We start from the raw sequence: 13,281 nt of genomic DNA on the forward strand, positions 1-13,281 counted from the left end.
AGATAAAAGCTTGGATTGGTGTGTAGGTGGATGGTGATGGATGGACGGATAGACAGTCGGTTGGATGGCAGGGCCATCTAATACCTTCACCAACCCCCTAAAACTGAGGGATTTTCCACAGGTGCCTGAAACAGGATTATCCAGAGCTAGGGACACAGAAAGGTCACCGAGTGGCATAGATGGTTTGCGTTCAACTACTAACCTAAAGGTTGGCAGTTCGAACCCACCCACAGAAGAAAGGCATGGTGATCTGCTTCCATAAAGATCACAGCCAAGAAAACCCCATGGAACAGTCCTCCTCTCTAACACACAGGGTCGCCATGAGTCGGAATCAACTTGACGGCAACAAGTTTAGGGGCACAGAGAATCCAAACCATCACCATTTATTCAGCATTTACTGTACTGACTTGACTCTTAGGAAAGACTGGGACAGAGACTTGACCAACAGCCTTAGTCTAGAAGGCATCTCTCTCATGACGCTTGTAATCCATGGTCTGAAATAGTTTTCAAGGTTTGCACCTGGCGAAAATCCACACTGGCTTTTTCCTTTTAATTGGCACAGTTAAAGACGACCTCAAAGCCTGTGACTTCACCTGTCTACCTGCCTAGAAAGTAATGTTCACCTCCCTTAGCGGGAGAATACCAACTGGGACGCAGTATATCTCCCAGCCTCGAGGTGGGTCTCTTCACAGAGATGGGGAAGAAGACAGGGAGAGGGAATAGTTGGCCCTCCACCCCCACCCCGTGTCCACATCAGGAGTGTCAGCAAAAGTTGCTGATAGCTAGGCATCTGCCTCAGCAGGAGACCCACAATGTGGCTGGGGCAGTAGGCAGAGGAAGCCTAAACTGGAGGAGTCCTGAAACCTCATGTTGGCTCCCATCCTCTATAAGACAAGTGACTTATCCATCACAAGGAAGGAGGGCACTGCGTTCGCCAGTCCTAAATGTTGACTTGTTAGTTTCCAGCTCACTTCCAAATGACCGTCAGGCACCCTCGTGTCAGCCTGCCACAGACATGAGTGTCCTTCGGCAAACCTCCCTGTTGGAACCACTCCCCAGGGGTTCTGGAGTGTATTTCATACCCTGGTGGCATAGTGGTTAAGTGCTACGGCTGCTAACTGAAGGTCGGGAGTTCAGATCCACCAGGCGCTCCTTGGAAACTCTTTGGGGCAGTTCTACTCTGTCCTATAGGGTCGCTATGAGTCGGAATCGACTCGACGGCAGTGGGTTTAGCTGGGTAGCCTCTGGGAGGAGGAAGCTCGGAGACGACTAATTTCCCTAGTGTTCCAGCCCATGCTGCCTTCTCCTGTCCATAACTCCTGCAGTCTCGGGATCTGAACCTGATGTTCTCACTTTGCCTTGGTGTGTCTTACCTTCCCACCTAGACTGCCAGCTTCTTGAAGGCAGGATATTGGCATTTGCTTGCTTTCCCACCATGTCTAGCACAGTGTTGGCCATATAGATGTTCAGTAGCTATTTCCTATCTAACAAAGGGTCAGGCAGAATCCCAGCTCTTCCAGGATGTTGTCTCGGACATCTTCTCAGATCCCTCTCCATCCTGCTGACAGACCAGCCATTCACTCCTGCAGAGGCCTGTAGCACCTGAGGCCTGAGCTCCACAAGCCAGCACTTACCAGGTATTAACCGTCTGTGAGCTCAGGTAGACTGTGAGCTCTTTAAAGACAGGCACTGTGGTCAAGCGTCCTCCCAGCACCTAGCACCGCCTTAGGCACACAGTGGATTCTTTCTCTTCTGTAACAGCTTTATTGAGATATAATTCACATGCCGCACAATTCACCCATTTAAAGTGTACAGTTCACTGGCTTTCAGTATATTCTTGAAGTGTACAACCATCACCACAATTATTTTTAGAACATTTCCCTCTTTCCGAAAAGAAACCCTGTATGTAACCAGTGTCACTGATCATTATGTCTAAAAAGTCTAGAAACTGTTAAATGGGAGCAGGTTTTGCTGTGTACTGATGAGCAATCACTCCCCATTCCTCCAGGTCCCCTGCCCCCCAGCCCTAGGCAACCACTAACCTACTTTCCATCTCTATGGATTTGCCCAGTCTGGACATTTCATATAAATGGGATCATACAATGTGGGGTCTTTTGTGACTGGCTTCTTTCACTTAAGGAGCCTTGGTGGCACAGTGGTTAAAGCACTCGGCTGCTAACCAAAAGGTCGGAGGTTTGAACGCCACCAGCTTCTCTGTGGGAGAAAGATTACAGCCTTGGAAACGCTACGGGACAGTTCTGATTTGTCCTTACAGAGTCACTATGAGTCAGAATGTACTCGACAGCAAGGGATTTAGGTTTTTTTGTTTGTTTCTTTGACTTAGCGTAATGTTTTCAAAGTTCATAGTTTTGTAGCGTGTATCAATATTTTATTTATCAGTTCTTCAGCTGATGGATATTTGGGTTGTTTGCACTTCTAAGCTATTATGGATCATGCTGCTGTGACAGCTCATGTACCAGTTTTTGTGTGAACACGTTTTCACTTCTCTTGGGCGTATAGCTGGGAGTGGAATTGCTAGGTCATATGCTAACTCTATGTTTAACCTCTTGAGGAACCCCAAACTGTTTTCCAAAGAGGGTGCACCATATTACAGTCCCACCAGCAATGTATGAGGGTTCCAATTTCTCCACGTCCTTCCCAACATTTGTTATTATCTGTTTTTTTGATTCTAGTCATCCCTATGCCTGCGAAGCATTAATCTCATTGTGGTTTTGATTTGCATTTCCCTGATGCCTAAATTAAACATCTTTTTGTGTGCTTACTGGCCATTCCTATATCTTCTTTGGAGAAATGCCTGTTCATATTCTTTGGCCATTTTTAAATTAGGTCATTTGTCTTTTTGTTACTGAGTCGTAAGAGTTCTTTACATATTCTGGTTACAAGTCTCTTACCAGATACAGGATTTGCAAATATTTTCTCTCATTCTTTGGATTGTTGTTTCATTTCCTTGATGGTATTTTTTGTAGAACTAAATTTCTTAATATCGATGGCGTCCAACTTATCAAGTTTTTTCTTTGGTTGCTTGTGCATTTGGCATCATACTTAAGAAACGTTGCCTAATCCAAGATCACAAAGATTTACTCCTATGTTTTTTTCGAAGACTTTTATAGATTTAGGTCTTACATTTAGGTGTTTGGTCTGTTTTGAGTTAATTTTTGTATGTGGTATGGTATACAGATCCAGTTTCATTCTTTTGCATGTGGATATCCTGTTGTCTCAGCATGTTAGTTGAAAAGATTATTCTTTCTCTACTGAATGGTCTTGGTATCCTTGTTGAAAACGAATTGGCTGTAAATATGAATGTTTATTTCTGGACTGTATTCTGTTCCATTGATCTGTATGTCACTATGCCATACAGTATGCCAGTATCACATTGTCTTGATTACATTAGCTTTATAGTAAGATTTTAAATCCTGAAAAGTGGGTCCTCCAACTTTGCTGTTCATTTTCAAGACCGTTCTGGCTGTTCCGGGCACACAACAGGTTCTTAAAACATACTTGTTGCTTGGTCACTTGCTTTCTTGTTTTGCTGATGGACTGGTGAACCCATACGAGTCTGGCCAGCCTGCATATTTCGGTGAAAAATTCTGTCCCTACTCTTTAGCCTCCACTTCACGAGGCATTTGGCCGTTAGTTATCTAGGCTATTCTGGTGAGCTGCCTTAGACCAAGACAAGATAGTAAAAGAGAGAACTCGTGGGATGTATCTGACCCCTCAGCCAGGAGAATTGAATCCAACTCATCCTCTTCCCCTCTCCCTAACATCCCAGGCTTCCTTCCTCTTCTTGCAGGGTCAGTGTTTAGGTGGTTATAATTTTATCTAGGTCCACCCCAGGCAAGGAGTTCCTGGGTGATGCAAATGGTTACCTTTCTCAGCTGCTAACGGAAAGGTTGGCAATTCGAGTCCACCCAGAGGCACCTCAGAAGAAAGGCCGGGTGGTCTACTTCTGAAAAATCAGGCATTGAGAATCCTGTGGAGCACAATTCTACCCTGACACACATGGCGTTGCCCTGAGTTGGAACTGACTTGGCAGCAACTGGTTTTAGCTCCAGCCAGATCACCCCAGTCTTACTCTCGTGCCCCCGTCACTCCCACCCCTCTCGCCCCTTTCTAAGCATGATTCTTGGCAAAATGGTGTAGGATGAGAGCTCGCTGTCCTATCAGATGGGGCGGGTGCAGAGCCTGACCTCATGGTGGTCACCTTCATGTTTTGTGGACCCAAGAGGAGTGTTGCCTGAGCTGCAGCCCCTGATCTTGCTGGTGGATGAAACTTTTTTTCCCTTTGAGGCTTTCGGTCCTTATCTTAAGGAGACAAAAAAGATAGCTGGAGAGAGAGGAGTCGATCAGAAGGGCAGTTTTCTGAAAGACTTCAGGATAAACAGACCTGCCACTGGTACCACAATGCTGAGGACTTACCGCTTTGACCATTTTTCAAAACATGGCCCCCAGCAGGGAGCTTTTTAAAAAAAAAAAAAAAACAGTGATAAAACCAAGTCTGACTTCTTCATTTCCGTGGGGTGCTGGGAGTGTTTCTCATTGGCCACGCTGTAGGGTGGAGGGGCAGGCAGGAAGGAGTCTGCCCACTGAGACAGACTTAGCCTCGCACCACCGCTGCCAGCCATGCAAACTTGGACCTGTTACCCAACCTCTGAAACACAGCTCCCTCATTTGTTAACTGGGAATACCTCCCTCATAGGATTGTGGGAGCAGTTAATGATTCCACAGAAGTGAAGTGTTATTGTGAAGAATACTACTACCCAACCCCAACCCAGTGCCATCGAGTCGATAGTTATCATTTATTAATGCTTTCTTTGTGCTGGTTCCAATGTAAGTGTTCAGATGAAATCAAGGGGGCTAAAGGAAGAGATTTCATGATCTCCAGAGCCATGAACTGGTATCTTTTGAGCATCTGCTATGTAATTTCATTTTCTGCTGGTCCTCATATGTATTTTCAGTTCTTTGGGGCTCTAGAGTAGTTGAGAAAGACACAGAGGAGTTGGGTAGAGAAAAAAATAGAGTCTGTAGTGAAGGTGAAGGCCTGACTGGCACATGGCTCAGGTCTACAACCAGACTGGGCTTCTGCCACTGCCTCCACCTCTTCATCCTCCTGCTTCCTCCCCCTATAAATCCTCCCAGTTTAAATCCTGGTCCCAGGCTGCGGAGCCAGTAGCTTGGGACGTGGGGGTACTAGGGTGTAGGTCTCATAGGGGATTTATTTGGGGCTCTGAGGATGGTAAGATCAGCCCTTTTGGCGGCTTACGTGAGTCCAGCTCCCCTCTGTGCCCTCTAGGTCCTCCTGGAGGCCACCGACCTTGCTCAGCTAGCCATAAAAACCTGTGTCTCTTGAACATTGCTGTTAATTCTCAAACATGTGCTCTGCGTGCACACAGCAGTTGCTGATTCTGCTTTCTTTACAGCCACCTAGAGCTCTGTGACTGTGTGTAAGTGGGCTAACCTTTCTGAGCCAAGTTACCTCCTCTCTGAAGTAGCGATAATCGTGCCCAACCCATAGGATTAGAGATAAAGCACTTGATTAGGGCCTAGCACATCATCGGCCCTCATCGGGGCCATCAGGTAAGCCAGGCTCAACACCCTGGGGAGCAACAGTAAGCCTTCCATTCCCAACTCTGAGCCTTCTCCCCATGCGCTGAGTAAATCTCATTTGGGGCTCAGTGGTCAAGGACAGGCCTGTCTGCTGGAGTTGGAGAATCTGGATTTGGGACACACAAGCTCAGCAGAAGTGGGTCATTGAAAGACAGTTACTGGCGTGCGCTGGATCAGGTTCATCGTCTGAGGGGCGGGACTTCAGTCCCATATTTCAGATCTCCTCCAGGGTGCGGGTGGGCAGGGGCAGGGTTGTTAGCGGAAGTGAGGCAATACCCTGAGCCTCCCTACAAACCCATATTTAGGACAGTCTCAGGCAAAATGGTGAAGTAAGCAGTGGTTTCCCCAAGGCACCCCACTTCCTCTTTCTGTACCCCATTCTCCTCCTTCAGCACCCCTCCCCCAGGTAGCCATGGAGACAAGCCTCTGAAAAACGAATTCACTCTAAGACAGAGGCCAGCAAACTGGGGTCCAAGGGCCAAATACCGCCCACCACCTGTTTTTGAACATCCTATGAGTGACGAATGGTTTTTACATTTTCAAATGGTTGGGGGGAAGAATCCAAAGAAGAATATTTCTAGACACAAGAAAACCCGTGTCCATAAATGAAGCTTTACTGGAGCACAGTCACACCCATTTGTTTATATATTGCCGGTGGCTGCTTCCCACAACAACGGCAGAGTTGAATACTTGCGATGGAGGCCCTATGGACTACAATGCCTAAAATATTTATTCTTTGGCCCTTTCAGAAAAAGTTTGCTGATCCTCTGCTTTAAGGTATTAGAGATTTCATGTGCTGTGTGTCTAAGGGGATTTGCTTTCAGAAAGCAAAGGGAAGGGGCAAACTAATGGAATCCGGCCCGTGGGTGCCTACAGTGGAGACATGAGAGGGGATGCTATCCTGATACCTTCCAGTCACACTGGAGAGGCTGAAGGGAGAGAAGTGCCCATTCCTGCAGGTAGGGCTACTTGTGTCCACACAGGGATAGGGAGCGTGCGGTGGGCCATGAGGCCTGTGACTCATTGTAGCTGCGTAGACAGCAGGCCTCAGAAGTGGCTTCAGTGAAGCCAACCCACCAGTTTCCCTGCCAGTGGGAAGCAGTGATTTTACCTGGGCCCACACGGTCCCACAGTCTGACAGAGCCTCCTCAGGCTGGCACTGGGTGGCACGTTCATTGCTTGCCTCTCTACTCTCTCTGCAGAGTTTGCCTTCTGCCAGGTGGATGCCTCGATCGCTCTGGCTCTGGCCCTGGCTGTCTTGTGTGACCTGCTCCAGCAGTGGGACCAGCTGGCTGCAGGACTCCCCATCCTGCTGAGATGGCTATTGGGCGAGGGTGACGACCTCGTGGTCTGTGCAGAGAGCACGTGTCAGGTAATTCAGGCACCTTGAGGCAACGGGAGGCAGAGTTGGAGTGTCCTGAGCCCACTAGATACAGCACTTACAGGCTTGATTGGGCCTAGTATGCCCACTGCAGGTGTGCCCCTGGATGCTCGGCTACAGCAAGAACCAACCAGGAAAGTCTCCGCGTGATCGCGGCAGCCTGCTGGGTGCTGCTGTGGGCATTCGGGAAGCTCTCGTGCTGCTTTTGGGGTTCCAGTGGTAAGCGTTCAGATCAGTGGGGGAAGAGGACTTTGAAAGGGCTCCTGGGAGGTTGAGAATTTCATTGTGGAGGATGCATATTGGTCAACATTGGAGTAGCTCAGGGCTCCTCAAAATTAGGTCTGAGGGTCAAGCATTTCCAGAGAATCAGGTATTTTTCTAGGATACTTGCTGCTTAAAGAACACTATTAGCCCCCTTCAGATGGGGGGGCACAGTCAACAGACAGGGAAACTGAGGACCAAAACAAGCAGCAAAATCATCTGGAGAAGTGAAAATCAGACCCAGCAGTGTCTGACTCAGCCGGCCTTCCCGGCCTCCCCAGCAGACCAAGGGTTCCAAAAGCAGGCTGTTTATGGGAAATTTGGAGACATGATAAAGTGTCTGTGATAAAATGGCCTTGAGAATCCACAGCTTGTAGAAATTTGGTTTCAGACTTAAAGACTGGTGCCTTGTGCTTGATAATTCTTTGCTCTTTGTTCTGCTACTGAGATCTCCCTTCCTCCCTTCCTATTCCCACACACACGCCTTAGGTCTAGGGCCCACTCCCATGGTGAGGTTCCCTGGTTACCTAGCTTTCAACATCAGGCACCCAAAATATCTCGGCTTTGAACCACAAATACATCTTTATCAAAGGTCATGTTCAGTCTAGGGGGAAAAAAAATCCTCTCTGGTGGAGATGTACAACGAGTGAAAATAGAAGGTGACTTTCAAGGCAGCAAGTGGTGTGTACACGTGGGTGTTGACAGGCCAGAGTGGGCCCTCTGTCAGGTGGGGGAGGGGCCGTGCCTCTTCTGCATCTGGGAGGACTCTCCTTAGCCTAGGCCGGGATTTGGCGGCATTCCCTGTTAGGCTGACATTTGGCTTTTTCGTTGGGTTTAGGTGGAAGACTACCTGTTTGAAAAAGCAGATGTCAACTTTTGGGCTGAGACCCTGGTCTTCGTGAAATACCTCTACAAGCACCTCTTCTGTCTGCTCTCTAAATCTGGCTGGCGCCCCCCCAGCCCTGAGAATCTCCATCACCTTCGAAGGATGGCGTCAGAGCAGTACCACCTCCTCTCCCAGCTCTTCCGAGAGCTGCCACCAACCGCCGAGTTTTTGAAGACAGTGGAGTTCACGAGACTGCGCATTCAGGAGGAAAGGACTTTGGCTTGTCTGAGGCTGCTGGCCTTTCTGGAAGGAAGGGAAGGAGAAGACACCCAGGTTCTCAGTGCTTCTGATTCTCCTCCAGAAGCGAGTCACCTAACTCTGCCAAGAACAGAAACAGCGTGTTGAACAAAGAAGCTTCTAGGCGTAGAGAGCGTGGACTACCCCTCCGCCAAATCTGCAGGAAATGTGTTGAACATCAGTTCAAGAACTTTCCTCCTTCATCCTCCCCTGCTTCTGTGAGGCTAGTCTTATGTCCCTTCCTACAGAGGCATTTTTCTTCCGTTCACTTGTTCAAGTCAGCCAGGTTTACTGCAGCTACTGTAGGAAGTGAGGCCACCACGTTAAGTATGTACTCTGTTCCCAGGTGCAGGCCAGCTGCAAGCCTGAATTAGCCTCTTTTGTCCCCCAGCACCTCTGACATCCAGCCATAGCCTGTCTGCATTGACTGCCTGTGAACTGACTCTATAAAATTGAGCTTTTGGTTGGGTTCCCCCCTCCGCCCAGAATTGGGTTTTAACACATGATCCTCTCCGCCTTTTTTAGCTGGATGTAGGGGCTGGATTAGTTGGCCAACAGCCCATTTGATCCGATTTCTACATTTTATTCCATCTCAGCAAGGCAGAAATATGTTCCAAATGTTAAATCTTGAGAGAATGAAGGACCAACTTCATACAGATAATTTTGTTTTTATTGTTTGCATGTGTAAGGCCTGCAGTGACCTACACATTCCATCCTGTTAAAAGAGCCACTGAGAGCTCCTCTCACCCCAAAATACGTGTTTGTGATAATGCCAGGAAACCTGATTTTGCCACCCAGTGAAAACATACACTCTTGGCTGGCAGAAGCAACCTGGGGAAAGGAGGCCTAGAATAAATGATTTATTTGAAGCTTATACTGTTGACTATCGTTTGCTTGATGACAATTACAATAAGATACTCAAGATGCCAGTAAACACGTTTACCCATTTTAGTGATTTAATCTAGAAACCTTAAGAATTTTGTGCCTTTCCAAGCCCATTCCAGCCCTCTGGCCCAGATACCCAGCAGGTGTCGCTCTTGCACACATTTTGCTGCCGGGGCTCTGTTTTCCGTGGGCTTGCCATTTTCAATTTGTAATTGCGGAGCAAGCATTGTGGACAGTTACCTTGAGATTCATAGCTTGGATGGGTCTTAGCCTCATCTACGTCTATTTTTCATCCTAAAAAAGTTATCTGAAAAAGCCCTTTCAGTCATAGTGTAAAACTTGCCCCAGCTTTTAGGGTCTGTGAATATTTTTAAATACTTCTCAGGTGAGCACTCACTTAGAATTATTTTATTGATGTTTAATTCATGTCGAGAGTTCGATATGATCGTGTCCTACTGCTGAAAAGCAGCTATTTCAAATGTAATTTTTCTTTGAGTGAAAACCACCTAACGCTAAAAACACAGCCACGGTGGTGGAAGTATAAAGGGCCCTGAAGAAAGTCAAGGAAAGAACTGAGTGCCAAAGTTCTGTCCTTTAGAGGACAGGAAATGTGCTGGGTGGTTTTGCACCATTCGGCCCAAAATGCGGTTTTTGTGATCCTGAATTCCTTACCTGGTTAGGCATCTCTCAAGCCCAAACCTGATGGAAATGTACCAACCTAACACTTTTTTCTTCTGAGAAGATGTAGCTAAGAAAGTCGGGGAATTATTAGGGTAATGTGATAGCCATGAAGAGTCATTACTAAGCTGGCCCCAGCAAAGCCCAGCTCATTGGAAAAGGCCAGTATTCCTTTTTGCTCCATTTAGAATGAAATAAAAGCAGTTACGTAATAATAAAAATACTTCATACTAGCCAGTACTCTGTACCAGAGCACATACCATGTTTACATGCTATCTCCAGAATCCTTCTAACAGGCCTGCAAGTGGGTGTTCTCATCACTGTTAAATGGGAATTACCCTTGATTTTGATCTTGGCTCTGGCCAGCCTGGGAGGGCGACGCAGGTGCTCCCACTGGTTTTGTATTTGAAATCTTCTTTCTGACCTAATAGCCAAGGCTAGGGAAATGACTTCCACCCTTTCCTGATGCAGCCCCAGGAAGAAGCTCAGAGGACACCCTGCTCTAGGGGCCACTTCAGCAAAAAACAAAGCAGATCAGGGTTCTTGAATGCCCTGGGCATTTGCTCCAAATGTCAGCCACAGCCGCCCAGCCCTGTCTAGGGGCCAGTGCAGGCTGGGGGGTGAGAGAGAAAAGCAGTTTTCCACCACTTTTGAAGTCACCACCCTCAGCACCAAGCACTAGGGTCCGAGGTTTTGGTATCTGAACTTAGGATTCTGTGGACTCTCAGCCCAGAGCCCTCGCTTTCCTCAAGTTTATGCTTTTCCTTTTTTTTCTTAAATACTTAAGATAGCTTATACTTATCTTTTTTTTTTTTTTAAGAGCAGCTTTATTGGAGATAAAATGCACATACCATACAATTCACCCCATTTAAGTGTACCATTCACTGTTTAGTAAATTCACAGGGTGGTCCAACCGTCACTGCAATCTAATTTGCAAACATTTTTGTCCCCCATGAAAGAAGCCCATACCTATTGGCAGTTACTCCCATTCCCCTCCTCTTGGCGCCTGGCAACCATTAATCTACTCTTTGTCTCTATGGCTTAACCTGTCCTGGACATTTCATATAAACGGAATCATATATGGTCTTTTCTGACTGACTTCAAGGTTCACCAGTTGTAGTATCAGTACTTCAGTCCTCCTTATTGCCCAATAGTATTCTGTGTCGTGTGGGTATATATACCACATTAAATTCCCAACCCTCGGGTGATGGACAGACATTTGGGTTGTTTCCACTTTTGACCATGATGGATCATGCTGCTTTGAACATCCCTGTACAAGCTGCCTGTGGATATATGTTTTCACTTCTTCAGTATATACCTAGGAGTGAAGGTGCTGGGCTGTACGGTAGCTATATTTACCATTTTGAAGAATTGCCAAATTTTCCAAAACGCACCATTTTTACATTCCCACCAGCAGGAGGGCTTCAATCTCTCTACATTCTCCATTAACACTTGTTATTGGCCATATTTTTTACTACAGCCATCCCTGGTGGCATAGCAGTTAAGAGCTACGTCCGCAGTTCGAATTCACCAGGTGCTCCTTGGAAACCCTATGGGGCAGTTGTTCTATCTTTTAAACAGCCTTACATATATCGTCTCATTTGTGCCCTGACGGAGGTGAGAGAGAAATAAAACAAGATTTATCTTAATTTTACAAGTAAGAAAACCCAGGTAACAAGATGATGTGATTTGCCCAAGATCACACGGCTTGTAAGGGGCAGGGCCTGAACTCCAGTCCTACATTTCTGATCCTAAAACCCTGGCTCGGCAAGTGTGGGGTAAGGTAGTCAGTTCGTGAATGAAGGACCTGGCCCTTTCCTTCCAGTGTAACCCCCAGGAGATAGGAGTGCAAAGAAACACAGCAAGAAAAAATCAACACAGCAAGAAAAAATCAAGTTTGGGAGGGGGTGTGGGTCGTGTGACTTCCTTCTTGGCCGGTACCGGACCTTCCAGCTTGGGCCCAAGTTTGACCTGGGCTGCCAGGTGTGCAAAATCGTGGGCCGGGCTCCAGCTTGTTGACAGCCAGCCAGTGTAGACGCGAAGTGAGGAGTGTACCGACCGGCCTGAAATGAGTCTGCCCAAAGAAGTCAGCGGCTTTAGCCTCACTGGGCGCTAGAGGGGGTGCCTGTCCCGTACCCGGTCGGGGGCGGGGCGCTGAGTCGCGCCGAGCTGGCAAAGTGCATTTCCCAGCGCAGGCTGTTGGGGTGTGGAGCTGAAGAGAGGGAAGCAGCGGGAAGGCGCGCCCACCATCCATGTCCTCGGTGCCCAACTCGGGCTGCAGGCCTACCTCACCCGGGGTCTGCGGCCCGCACCGAATTAAGGCGGGGCGCGGCGTCCCAACCGCTGGAGAGGAAAGGGGCTTGGAGGACACTCAGGGCCCGAGTTGTGCCGGGGCGAGGAGCCTCGGTCGGCAGTTGGACCCCAGTCCCAGGAGAGCTGGGGAACGCCGGGCCGAGCAGAACAGTAGACGGACGGGAAGTGGCGTCCATGCTTGCGCGACTCTTCCAGCCTTTCCTCCCAGCCGGCTCCCCCGCCCGGGACGCTCCGCGCCTTTGGCCCTGGCTCAAGGTCTTGTGATGTGATTAGCAAAGCCAGTGCCTTGTCCTCAGACACTCAGCCCTGCCCGGCCGCCCCGGCACTCGAGCCCTGTTTACTGCAGCCTGGGCGGGGAGGGGGGCGGAGAAACGGGCCCCAGCTCCTCCGGGCAAGACCGCCGCATCGGTCGCCCGCGTGGCCGCTCCCACCCCCACCTCGCCGCGTCTCCACGTGCAGCTGGGCCGGAGCCGCCACCCTCGGGACTCAGGCCCAGAACCCCCGCTCCCCGGCCAGAGCACCCTTCGCAAATCGGGCAAGCGCGCGGACAGTTGCAATATTCAAGCATTTTGCAATTCGCGCGCCCTGTACAAAACCGAGGGTAAAAGATTAAATGAAAGCTCTCCAAGTCCGCCTGCCCAGCAGGATCGGGCGGGGAAAGGCACGTCTAGAGCTGCAGAACCCTGTCACTTTATACTTGCCGGGGCTTTCCACACCACAGCCCCACATGCGGGGAGCCGCACCTTCCCGCCGCCACCCAGCAGCACCCATCTAGGCCGAGCTCTCCACGCCGCCCCGCGCGCCCAGGCAGCCGGCCCCGCCCCAAAGCCTCCCCACCCCTCTCCCCCGGAGGAAAAAATTGGCGGCGGCCAATGGGAGGCCGGCAAGGCGCCTGACGTGCGCGAGCCGGCGGGCGGCGTTGCCTGGAGACCCCGGCCGGGTCAGCGTTCTGTCCCCTCCCCCGGCGCGCCCTCCCCGCGGCTGCAGCAGTCCCCGCTCTATATAGGGCGCGCGC

At 49.2% G+C, this 13,281-nt stretch overlaps 1 protein-coding gene across 5 annotated transcripts in view; it reads left to right on the plus strand.

Annotated features, from left to right (window-relative positions):
- The window catches only part of THADA (THADA armadillo repeat containing), a 360,989-nt gene extending 351,709 nt beyond the window's left edge, over positions 1-9,280 (plus strand). For 3 of the 5 annotated variants that reach the window (XM_049870444.1, XM_049870443.1, XM_049870448.1), the window contains 2 exons: positions 6,828-6,997; positions 8,106-9,280. In XM_049870444.1, the coding sequence (XP_049726401.1) occupies positions 6,828-6,997; positions 8,106-8,498 (563 nt within the window). In that variant the 3' untranslated portion in view covers positions 8,499-9,280. Of the gene's footprint in view, positions 1-6,827; positions 6,998-7,086 lie in introns of all 5 variants that reach the window. The other 2 variants (XM_049870447.1, XM_049870445.1) reach the window with 2 other exon arrangements.
- The last annotated feature ends 4,001 nt before the right edge of the window (positions 9,281-13,281 follow it).

The sequence above is a fragment of the Elephas maximus genome, chromosome 26 (assembly GCF_024166365.1).
Source record: "Elephas maximus indicus isolate mEleMax1 chromosome 26, mEleMax1 primary haplotype, whole genome shotgun sequence".
NCBI classification, from domain to species: domain Eukaryota; kingdom Metazoa; phylum Chordata; class Mammalia; order Proboscidea; family Elephantidae; genus Elephas; species Elephas maximus.